Source organism: Dromiciops gliroides, chromosome 4 (genome assembly GCF_019393635.1).
Source record: "Dromiciops gliroides isolate mDroGli1 chromosome 4, mDroGli1.pri, whole genome shotgun sequence".
Classification (NCBI taxonomy): domain Eukaryota; kingdom Metazoa; phylum Chordata; class Mammalia; order Microbiotheria; family Microbiotheriidae; genus Dromiciops; species Dromiciops gliroides.
Window position 1 is genome coordinate 428576436 of NC_057864.1, and position 13340 is coordinate 428589775.

The 13340-nt window shown below is 36.5% G+C and overlaps 1 protein-coding gene across 1 annotated transcript in view; it reads right to left on the reverse strand.

Annotated features, from left to right (window-relative positions):
- COL11A1 (collagen type XI alpha 1 chain) overlaps positions 1-13340 on the reverse strand; it is a 290689-nt gene that overhangs the window by 199984 nt on the left and 77365 nt on the right. The window contains 1 exon segment of the mRNA XM_044002791.1: positions 1106-1234. Within this exon segment, the coding sequence (XP_043858726.1) occupies positions 1106-1234 (129 nt within the window).

Genomic DNA, 13340 nt, shown 5'->3' on the forward strand with positions numbered 1-13340 from the left:
GAGGAAGGAAACTAAGTATGTGCTTTTTGCTATGGCAATTACGTATTATTATTTTAATTTCTTGAGCCAAATTTTGCAGAAAAATGTTAACGCTGATCCTACTGGAAATTCAAATTTTCTTCTGACTTCCTAAATAGTAATAAAGTAGACAGTACCTAGATAGCATGAGTAAGATAGGCTAAGTCATCTCCAAATATAACAGCAAACCAATATTCCTCAATGTTGCTATATAGTTTGTTAATTTATAAAGCAAAAAAAAAATCCTTCATAATCATAATACTCATCCCTCATTTTTTAAAGTTTAATATAATTTGGTATCTCAAAATGCCCTTTTTTTTTTTTTTTTTGAGATTGGGTTTCACTAGCTTACCTAGGCTAGAAGTACAGCATCTAATCATGACTCAATTCCACTGCTACTTGGTATGGAAAGCTTTGACTTCCTCTCTTTCTGACCTGAGCCATTTTACCCTTTATTAGCCAGACTGTTTTTTCTCCCCACCACACACACCTCTCAGGGCCTCACCATTTTGGTGCAAGGCTGAGAGAGCTGACTTAATCAGGTTTATCCATACTGTTGCTCAGAATTCCTGAGCTCCAGTTATCCACTGGACTCAGCCTTCACAGTGCAGGTGATTATAGCTGTGTACCACCATGCTGGGCTCAAAATGTTTTCAACCATATAAACAACCAAAGAAATGAGAAATACTGAAAATTATAACAATTTACAGAAAATATGTACAGCTGATTTAATAGAGATCAGAAGCCTGATTCTTTATATATTTCAAATATATTTCCACTAAAAGCTAAAATGTATGTATAAAATGGACAGGTAGTCATATAGAATCCAAGAAAATAGGAAACCTGTTTTTAAAATATTCTGAAAGGGAAAAAATATTTTAACAACAGAAAGTATAAAAAAAAATCCTCTTCTTTTTGCAGCACCAAGGTGTCACCTCCTAAAATAGAGTAGAAGGCTACAATATGGAAAAAAGCCTAAGTTAATGATTCGGTTTCAAACATGTTGTGAACAAAATAAATAATTCTATGAAATACATAAAAATATGGTTCAACAAGGAATGTGCGTGCTAAATATGGCTATACTCACCTCCTCAATATGTGGTTCCTGAGCCTGAGCAGTATTGGGGCTGGGGGAATCACAGTCTGGGCTGTAATGCTCACAGTAGTCATAAGCTGCTTTAGGGTCAGCTATAATTAATAGCTGCTGGATATCACCCTGTAGAGAAGCAAAAGCAGATTCATTTTACTCTTTTTTGGGGGGAGGGGGACTGGGCAATGGGGGTTAAGTGACTTGCCCAGGGTCACACAGCTAGTAAGTGTCAAGTGTCTGAGGCCGGATTTGAACTCAGGTATTCCTGAATCCAGGGCCGGTGCTCTATCCACTGTGCCACCTAGCTGCCCAAGCAGATTCATTTTAAATGGAAATATACATTTTATGCCTTGAAGTTAATATTCATTAAAGCAAAAATTATTTTAAAAGCAGGTAGGCTTTCATAAACAAATAGACTAGGGCATCTAATCATAATTAAAGAATAAGTATGGTTGAGTTAGGAGAGAAGTTTAGGACCCGGATTAGAGACTAATTAGTTATAGCAGGTTTTTACTGTTTTCAGTTTTTATGTCTGATTCATACTATGGTATATTTAAATTCAGGCAACACCGTGATTGTATAAATAGCTTTTGCCTATTTATAATTTGTGTATAAAGCAAATACAAGATGAATAATTTTAAGGAAAAAGAAATAACTTGGAACTGTGATTTCATTCAAGGAACTGCTTATGAGGAAAGTCATTCTACTAATGCAGATCAATACCTAATCTGTAACTTAAAACTGATTAATTGACTTGCCCACCATTACAGTCAGAAAGTATTAGAGGAAAGCCTTGAATTTGTCTTCCTACCTCCAAGCCCAACTTTCCATCTACTATACTATACTTTCTTTTTCAGAAAAAATAAGATTAATATACTACTATTATTTTATTCAAGATAAACATGTGAATGAATTGATTTATTATTACTCACTTATAAAAGTGATATACAAAGAAATTAAGATGAAGCTTTAAAATAGGAAATATATTATATATATTTACTTTTCTGAAAATTAAATGAAGTTAGAGCATTGTGTTACACTAATTACAAATCACAAAATTAGAGATTTGTGTTCAAAAGAAATATAAAGAGTAAAATCACAGTAATCAGAAAAAATCTTGACTCTAATTAAAAAATTGTATTATAGGATGATTTTATTAAGAAAAAAGATACTTAACTGGTTCAAAAGAAGGAGTAACTTGAGTTATTTGGTATTGAATATATTGACAGAGACAGTATAATCCATCAGTAATATCATAACTGAACATTGTATCAGTTATGAAAAGGCAAACAAATGTAGCATTCCCAAAGATATCAGACAACTATGAAATGTGTCTGTAAGGCACTCAAAATCCTTAAAGTCTTTAGGAGTTGGTTGGTAAACTTTAGTCAACTGGGGAGGTCATGCTCAATCTATGTAGCAAACAGGGATAAGAAATTCCTTGGGTTAATTATGGAATGAGTCTAAAACTAACCTAACCTTTCAGGAATCAATATACAAGGCTAATGATCTGTAATCATCAAACTAATGAAATTTTGTCAGAGTTGGAAGACAGGATAAGATAAAGCCCTAATTACATACAGTGCAGGTGATCCATATCATTTAGTCTTTAGTGATGGTAAAAAAGGTAGTTGGTGTCTCAATCATGTAGTCACTCCTTTGACTTCACTACTAAGACACTCATTTACTCAAATTTTTCTCTTCAAATTTTGTTTTGCTTTTTGTGAGCCATGAGGAATCCAACATCCTTTTGAAATTGAAGGATAATTGACCAGATTTTGGGGGGGGGGGATGAAAAATTTTAAAGTATGATTAAGTTCTCTTCAAAAATGACTACCTTGTCCAGGAGAGATAATTTGAAAATCATTGGTCTACCTGAAAACCATGATCAAGGAAAGAGCTTAGATACCATCTTCCAAGATATTCTCAGGGAAAATTGCCCTGAAATTCTAGAAGAAGAAGCTAAAGTAGAAATTGAAAGAATCCACCGATCACCTCCAGAAAGAGATCCCAAAAAGAAAACTCCTAGGAATATTATAGCCAAATTCCAGAGCTCTCAGGTCAAGGAGAAAATATTGCAAGCTGCCAAAAAGAAAGAATTCAAGTACTGTGGAGCCCCAGTCAGGATAGCACAAGATCTAGCAGCTTCTACATTAAAAGACTGGAGGGCATGGAATATGATATTCCAAAGGGCAAAGGAAATGGGATTACAGCCAAGAATCACCACCCAGCAAAACTCAGCGTTATCTTTCAGTGGAAAAAATGGGACTTTAATGAAAAAGAAGACTTTTAGATATTTGTGATGAAAAGACCTGAACTAAATGGCAAATTTGACTTTCAAATACAAGACCCTAGAGAACCATAAAAAAAAAAAAAAATTGGAGCTAGGGGACATACCTGGGATCATACAGTGGGTGATTGTCTTGTGTCTGAGGCCAGGTTTTGGCTGAGATCCCCCTGTGTCCAGGGGTGATGATTTGTCCACTGTGTCGCTTAGCTAAATGATAACATCTTTAGGGTTAAATTGAGGGGTGAAAGGAATTCATTGGGGGAGAGGGAAGGGCAGAAGTGAAATCCTACATGAAAGTAACAGGAAAAGGCTTATGGAGTGGGGGAAGAGATGGGAGAGGAACAGGGCAGTAAATGAATTTTACAGTCATCAGAAAAGGCTCAAAGATCTTAAACTCTTTAGAGCTACCTCAAAGAGGGACTAATAGACACACCCAACTGGGTGGAGTAATCTATTTAATCTGGGCAGTAAATGAGCCTAATACTCATTAAAATTGGCTCAAAGACCTCAATCTCATTAGAATTGGCTCAAGGAGGGAATAATGGACACACTCAATTGGGTAGACTAATCTCTATAACCCTGAAGGAAAATAGGAGGGGAAGGGGATAAAGAGAGAGGGGCAAAAGAAGGAAGGGCAGAGTGGGGGAGGGGACAGACAGAAGCAAATCCCTTTTGAAGAGTGATAGGATGAAAGAAGATGAATAATAGAATAAATATCATGGGGAAGGGAATAGGATGGAAGTAAAACAGTTAACAATAGTAATCATGAAAAAGAGAAAAGGGGGAAAATTGTACAAAAAATATTTATAGCAACTCTTAGTGGAGGCTAAGAATTGAGAATCAAGGGAATGTCCATCAATTGAGGAATGATGGAAAAAAGCTGTATTATATGATGTTATATAGCTATATAGTTAAATAGCTGTGTTATATAGTGGAATGGATTTGTGCTACAGGAAATGACAAACAGGGTGATTCCCGAAAAACCTTGAAAGACTAATGAACATCGATGTATGAAGTGAGCAGAGCTGAGAGGACATTGTCCGTAGTGACAGCAGTATTGTTCAATGAGTAATTGTGAATGACTTAGCTAGTCTCAGCAGTACAATGATCCAGGGCAATCCCAAGGAACTAATGAGGAAGCATACTATGCACTGCTATAGAAAGAACTGATAAAAAGAACACTTGTGGATTGTACATATATAACCTGATTGCGATCTTGTGGAGGGGGGGAGGAAAGGGAGGGAGGGAGGGAGAAAAATTTGGAACTCTAAATCTTTTGAAAATGAATGTTGAAAACTACCCTTACATGTAAATGGAAAATAAAAAAAAAGTTTGTTGATAATAATTAAACCTGATGTAGGAGGCAAAAAGGGGTTAATAGAAAAACCTAAGACCCAAGCTTTAATTCAGACATTATCTCTAAAATGGATTCAGACCCTAGTTAATGGATAACTTATAAGTCAGGATTCTAGGTTCTTGTACCCACAGAAATCAGCACCCACAATGGGAAAAGAGGGACCTAGGCCATGGAGATCTGAAGACAATAAAGAAATTGACAGCCTATAGAAATTCAGACTAGGAAAAAAATGACTACCTTAAAAAAGATGGCAGATTCACAGAAGATAAAGGCATTAGAAAAACAATTTGCCCAGGTACAGTGAGGACTCCTAACTCAAAATATATTCACAAATTGTCTAGGGAACATACTCATTGAATAAATGTTTTCAAGAATGTATGTAAACCATAGTGTCCAAATTTATGTTTCCTAAATTTCAGGTAGCTATTTATTCTCTGATGCTGATGAATATTTCTCATAGATATAAGGGGTGTAGGAGAAGAAGAAATAATGAGAAGTTGTTCCAAGTTGTCAGCTCTAAGAAAAGGTTTGGTATTTTAATTTTTAGTTCATATGAAATTTCAAAAAAATATTTGAGAATTGTTTTATATTTTATCTATTGTTTTATCTATTGTTTTGTTTCAATAGCTTTTCCCTGTCTTCCTTCCCTACTCACACTCCAAATTTCGTATCATATATGATGTATGATGATAAAGAAAAATCCAGATATTTGCCCTATTTAAAAGGATACAGAAAACAGACCCTGACACTTCCTTAAAGTTCTCTTTCTCTTTGACCACTTTGCTACTTTCAACATGCTTGTCCATTCCTTCCTGAAATATAATCCTCCCTCAATTTGACTCTACTGATACCTGGTTCAATTTTAACCAAACTCTATTCAATTTAAAAAAGGCATTTATTAATATTATTTTATAAAGCTTAGTTTTTAAGTATATGCCAAATACAGTGTGCAAATTCTTATCTGAATTATGCAGACTTAATTCAGGACACTTCCTGTTGACAGGATCTAACCCACTGTGCCAAGTAAACAGCATTAGAATGTCAGGACCAGAACTGTTTTATCAATGAAGTTAATAAAGTCCCCTGAAATATCAAAGCTTGGAAACATATGACCTTGTTAAACGACTTCAATGAGAAATCATGATGGGCTAGCATACTAAAGTGAGAGTTAGGACGTATGAGTGCTGGTTAAGACTGAACCAGGGGCAGCTAGATGGTGTAACGATTGGAATAACGCCACCTGCTGGATACTAACTGTAGAAGAGTTCTGCCCATGAAGCGAAGGTCTTTGAGGGCAAGACCAGGAGTCTTGTCTTTGGTATCAGGAAGTGACGGGGACTAGTGGGAGGAGGAAGGAAGAGACTGGCACGGAGTCTCGGGCCTCTTTCCTCTGGACTCTGGCGGAGAAGGGAGCTAGAAATGTGCTCTCCCTTTAATAGATAGGAATCTAGGCCTTTTTCTCTCTCTTTACCAAATTCTTATTCTCCTTAATAAATGCTTAAAAGTCTAACTCTTGCTAAAGCTTATAATTTATTGGCGACCACTCATTAGATATTTTAGACAGTTTAGCTAGAATTTTAGCCCTTAACAATGGTGCAGTGGATAGAGCACCGGCCCTGGAGTCAGGAGTACCTGAGTTCAAATCCAACCTCAGACACTTAATAGTTAACTAGCTGTGTGACCCTGGGCAAATCACTTAACCCTAATTGCCTCACTAAAAAAAAAAAAAAAAAGACTGAACCAACTATGTGATTTAGACAAGCAACTTAACTACTTTCTGCCTCAGTTTCTTCATCTGTAAAATTTTAAAAAATGTGGACTAGAAAAAGAGTTTTTGACCAGGGCCACAAACCAAACTTGTTATATATATATATATATATATATATATATATATATATATATATATATATATTCCTGCATACGTACATATATGTAAGGTCAATAAGGGAAACATACATTAAGGAAATAAATATGTTGATGCATTCCTAATATATTAACCTTAATATAAAATACTTGCATATCAAACCTACATATGATATTTTAAATATTGATACTGTAGCCAATATGTGAAAATGTGCTCTTCAGGATCCATAGAAATTGTCCACTTTCCTTTACCTAGTTATGCCAATTGAAGGAAGTGGAATGCTGCCAGTCTTTTCATCATGAAGAGCTATGCCAGATGTCTACTCACCAGTTATAATATATATATATATATATATATATATATATATATATATATATATATTTAGTAGAAACTGGAAAATTCCCACAAAATCTATTACTTAAGCTATACTTTAAATACTTTCCTCCTACTATTACATGTGGTAATACTGAATTTATAGGTAAAGTCAACTGAGTGGCTGATGGGACTTGTGATACTTATTGCAAGAATCTGTTTGGCACAACAACAATAGCCTATAGTCACCAAGCATAGAAAACATATTCAGCATGTAGGCAGAAGACACCAATGCTTTAATGGAATTAGAGTTTCATCTGGGAGGGTACTCAGTCTGCTTGTGTGGACTGAAACCCCTACTTTAAAAGAAAAATCGGGGAAGCTTGGTGGCACAGTGGATAGAGCACCGCCCTTGGATTCAGGAGTACCTGAGTTCAAATCTGGCCTCAGACACTTGACACTTACTATCTGTGTAACCCTGGGCAAGTCACTTAACCCCCATTTACCGCAAAAAAAAAAAAATCATTTATGATATTAATTGTGTCTTTCTATAAATGCTCCAAAATGGATTTAGCCAACATAACTTTTTTGTTTTACAGGGCAATGAAGGTTAAGTGACTTGCCCAAGGTCACACAGCTAGTAAGTGTTAAGTGTCTGAGGCTGGATTTGAACTCAGGTCCTCCTGAATCCAGGGCCGGTGCTCTATCCACTGTGCCACCTAGCTGCCCCCACCAAAATAACTTTTAATACCTTAGGTGGGAGGGGGAGGGGAAGAGAATAAACATTTATTAAGTGCCTACTATGTGCTAGGTACTGTTAAGTACTTTACAAATATTATTCTATTTAATCCTCAAGTATACCTGTATACCACTTAGTCTATCTACTCTTTCTTATTCTCACTAAATAAGCTTTCTAATATTTTGCATGGCTTACACAATCCTTTATATCTTTTATACCCATTTATCACCTCCAAGCCATTATTGCTAATGTGACACAGAGTCCTTTACCTACTGTCCCCTTTTGTCTTTGGGTTTACTTGTGATTTTAATCCTCTGCCCATATAGTACCATAATCCCAACCGTGAAGCTACACAGGTTCTCGTTTCCAACAGTCTGCTGGATATCTACCTTTATGTCCCATACACAACTGAATCTTAACATGTCCAGCACTGAATTTGTCATTCCTCAACCCCACCCATATCTGGATCATTCCTTCTGTCATTCATGTTTAACATAGCTACCAAAATAATCTTCATAATAGACAAGTTTGGCCAGTACTATCTACTGCTATTGCCTAATGGATAAAACACAAATTCCTCAGCTTGGCATCTAAATAAATCCATTTAAAATTTGGCCTGGACCTAGATTTCCAGACTTATTTCTCATTATTCCTCATTACAAGCTTTCAGTTCCCACCAAAGTAGAATTGTCCAAGTTCATCTTGCTATCTCTGTGCACTTGCAAAGGTTACTCCCATGTGTAGTATGTATTCTCTTTTCATTTCCTCCATTTAAAAATCCTACTCTTCTTTCAAGGTTCAGCTCAGTTGCTACTTCATCCATGAAGCCTTCCTTGATTTCCCTTCTCTACCACTTCTACCCCCTCACCAGTTTTTTTTTTAAAGCACTCTCTTCAAATTTCCCTAATTTTTTGGAATGTCTTCTTTATCCCAACACATTCTATTTGTATATAGGTCATATCTTTCATAGTAGAGGCTAACTCAGTTGAAAATGGAGAATCTTTTTTTGTATCTTTTTATACCCAGGACTGAACATAATGCTTTGCATGTTACCTAGTTAATTAATAAATATTTGCTGAAGTTATTTGAATGAGTGATAAAGGGTCTTCTGTAGCAAGCAATTTGGAACCTATGGAAACAAATTTGTATAAATTCCCAAATTTCATCCTGCATAATTTTGCTCCTCCTGGTTAATGCCCAACAATCCTGACAATCTGGGCCAGATAGAAAATAGAGTTTGATCCGGCAGTATAACATAAATTGAATCGGATTCCCACTGTGAGCAAGACAAGCTGAAAGAAAGGATTCGGTTGGGATGGGGATAGGAAATTAGGCAAGAAGCTCAGAAATACTCTCTATTTGCATAGAGCACCAGGGATAATGTTTAAGGTTTCTGTCTCCTTTGACTTTCCCACTTATTTTTTTAAACCCTTATATGTTTCCCTACTGTGATGAGCAAAAAAAGTTTCAAAAATCCAAAGAAGGGATGTATCCTGCTTTCAAAGTCATCATGTGAGGGAAGACATTTTCAGCCTGTGCCCCCTTTGGATAAAGAGCAAAGAAGTGAATAACATATGACTAAAGAAGAACTGGCAATGAGACTACAAATGGGATGGGGCAGGGAGCCAAGTCTTTCAGAGAGAAGAAAAAATAAGTATCAATTGAAACAGAATGTCCATGATGCCAAAACTTGGACAACACTAGAAAACTATTTAGAAACTAGTCTAGAGCAACAGACTTGGAATCAGGAAGATGTGAGTTCAGTTCCAGCCTCATATACTTATCAGCTGTATGACATTGAGAAACTCATTTACTTCTCGGTGACTCAGTTTCCTCATCTTAAAATGGAGGAATTAACAGCTAGATGACACAGTGAATAGAGGACTGTGTCTGGAGTTGGGAAGACTTTTCTTCTTGAGTTCACATCTGACCTCAGACATTTACTAGCACAATCACTTAATCCTGTTTGTCATAGTTTCCTCATCAGTAAAATGAGCTGGAGAAGGAAATGGCAAACCAACTCTAGAATTTTAGCCAAGAAAATCCCAGATAGGGTCAGAAGGAGTTGGCACAATTAAAATGACTAAACAACCACAAAAGCACCTCCCTTCCATTGTTGTTGTGAGGATCAAAAGAGATAATACATTTAAACTGCTTAGTGCAGTGCTTGGCACATATTAAGCACGATACAAGTGTCTAGTATTTTTTTAGATGAGAAAAAACTAAGGTAACGAGTGACCATAATACACAATCCATCTGAAAGACAACTAATTCCACTTAAAGTCCAAAGATGAACAAGATCAATTCTTCCAAGCTCTTGTCCCCCAGCAACCCTCCCTGCAAAGCCCAGCTAGAGCATATCTGACAGATCCATCACCTTTTAGAGTTCTAGTTGTTTTCTTCCTATAACTAACCAAGGTTGTTTCTCATCACATCCCTTCTTGCCTTAATCAACTCCAGTGACTCCTTACTGTCTCTAGAATAAAACCTAAGTTTGTCTCTTTAGCCTGTAAAGTCTTTAACAACCTGGCCCCAGACAACTATTCCTCCCTCATTGGACATTTTCCCCACTCTGGCACCCTGCAAGGTAGCCAAGCTGGAATTCTTTCATTCCATAATCCACCACCTGTCTGGTCTCTGAGTCCTAGCACTAACCATTCTCTATGACCAGAATACACTCTCTTGTCTTATCTCCATCTCACAGATCTCCCCTCTGCCTTCAAGATGGATTCAAACATCCCTTTCAGCCAGGATTTTTTCCTGGAGCGTTTTAGTACAATGCCTAGCACACAGTGGACACTTAATAATGTTTGGTGACTACTGACTAATCAACTAAGGGCTAGTATCCTTTTCTTCAAACTACCTTATAGGAAACCATTTTGTATATACTAATTTTATATATGTTCTGTACACATGTATGAACGTGTTATCTTCCCCATTAGAATGGAAGCTCCTTGAAAGTAAGGATTATGCCATTGTTTGATTTTGTCCCCTCAGCACCTAGTATGATGCCTGATATTTATCAGATGTTTAGTAAGTGCTTGTTCATTAACTAATGTATTGATTTGATGACTCTATCTTAAGCTGCTTTCAGGTGTTGCACCATTTTCCATTTTCCCTCCTTTGTCCTTTTACTTGCTTATATTATAGCTCCAGGAGCCTTTATTGGAAAGAACTGAAACAGAATACAGAGTTCTTATTTGTACTCATATCCACAATTCCAAAAACTAAAGTTTCATAGCATTATAACTGACCAGAAGTCCAGGAGGAAAGAATCAGCACCAAGCCATTTCTAGAGGCACACACAGATACTGTGAATAATCTAGAGGCAGCCAAGGGGCACCATGGATAGAGTAGAAGGTCTGGAGTCAGAAAGACTTGAGTTCAAACCCAGCCCCAAATAGTTATTAACTGTATGATTCTGGGAAGTCACCTAACCTCTTTCTGCCTGAATTTCTTCAGTCTTAAAACAGGGAAGAAGAATCACCTACCTCACAGGATTATTGTGAAGATCAATTAAGATATTTGTGAATTGATTAGCAGTGTCTGATACATAGTAAGTACTTAATAAAAACTCATTTCCAGCCTCCAGTACACCAACAAGCTGTTAATTAAAGACTTTGCTTTATGAGACTGGGACCTATCCAGGTGTTGGTTCATCAGAGGAACATAGGAACGTGTATAGTTCATATTCAACAAAAAGCTCTTTGCAGCTCTTTGCGGTTTTCCAATTGCTGAGGTTTTTTACGGTGCTCCAATTGCTGAGCCCTTTGTGTAATACACCCCTGAGGCCTGGAGATGAGAATCAAATAAAAGGAATCTTCTTCAAGATAGATGTGTTAAAAATTATGCACACTAGTTATGGCTCAGGTGTCCCTGCAAAACTCCATTATCTCAGGAAGTCCAGATTTACCAGAATGCTTTGACTTAAACCCTTAAGTAGACAATACTGCAAAATTCTTTGGATATGAGCCCCACCATACCTCCCCTACAAAAAGCAAGGATTGCTAAATAGACCAAGAGAGCAATGTGGCCTAAGTGGTTTAATTTTCTGTTTTGATACATTTAAAAAATATGTCCTCATATTACTGTCAGCATATCTGGAAGTTTCACCTAAAGTAATGCTGAAAATAGTCACATGGCTATAAGTTTGTTTTGTTTTGTTGGGTTTTTTTTCATTTCCTCAAATGATGTTTACCATATAAAATTGTAAAAGTAGAGCATAATTCTGCAGCATTTTAGGGTAAAAAAGCACTTTCCTCATAAATATCCTAATATCATTATCATTCCAATTTTACAGAAGGAAAAAATAACAGTAGAAGAGATGAAATGATTTGCCCATGATGGCACAGCTATTAAGTACCCTAGGCAGGATTGAAAGCTGTGTAGATAAACTCTATGAGAAATAATTATTATAAAGTCATATCTTTGGGGACCCAGTGTTCTCACCTTCTTTCTTAGTCCTTATTCGCCACCCCCCCACTCTTTGAAAGTAAGATTCATCTGGGCCAATGACAACCCAAGCTTACAAAGGAGTCTTGGTTAAAGACAGGTCCCTTTGGGGCAGACAGGTGGCATAGTGGATAAAGCACTGGCCCTGGATTCTGGAGGACCTGAGTTCAAATCCAGCCTCAGACACTTGACACTTAATAACTGTGTGACCCTGGGCAAGTCACTTAACCCTCATTACCTTACCAAAAACAACCAAACAAAAAAAGACAGATCCCTTTGTCTAGATAGCTGAAGGACTTTACTGATGAGATTAGACTACAACTAGATAGAAACTATTTTGGGTGAAGGGTCCACATTCCTTCTCTGATGCCATCTAGGTTACATATACCAATACTTCATTTTACTACAACCCACCTCCAATCATGTCAACCAATTAGATTTGATTGTTATTAACCAATTGGATGTGATTGCTATATGATGGACCTCCTACAATTGGAAGGGTATATGAATTGTGACATCTACCACCATTAAAGAGTCTTTAGTCTGAGAGAGATGACCAAATGACCATTCTTTTATTAAAAATCTGCTGGCCTATTAATAAAATGATTGAATTACCCAGAAACTATGTCTCTCATATTTTTAGTCACCAAAACTGCAAATCAGACTGAATATGAAAAGGAAAGGCAGATTCAATTTTTTATAAGAAGCCCAATGGAAGAGCTACACCATACTTGAGAAGGGCATGTTGATGAATCCTGCTAAAGGGGTTATAAAGACAAAACAGTATCTGATCTCAAGGAGCTTGCATAGGAAAGGATACAGAATATACAGAGATACTTAAACACACAACAAATCACAAACCTAGTGACTTACCCAGAGATGAATCATTGATTTGCTTTAATTGACTGTTGGAAGTAGATATAATTAGATCTCCATTTACACAGTTATCATCATACACTCATATTGGGCCTCAATCCATCACTTGGAGGTAATAGAACAAAAGATTGACCAGATCCTAACCAAAGGAAAAAACTACTCAAAATTTAACTCAAAACTTCAAAGGGACCTGATTAAAGCCAACTTGCTAAGGGCCCAAAGCCCAAATTGAACTTTCCTTGAGCAAATATAATTTTTAAAATCATGCAGTAGAAAACTTTTTAAAAGAGTTTTTAAAATCATTCTCATCAGCTAAAAGATGTGTTTTTATTATTAACATTA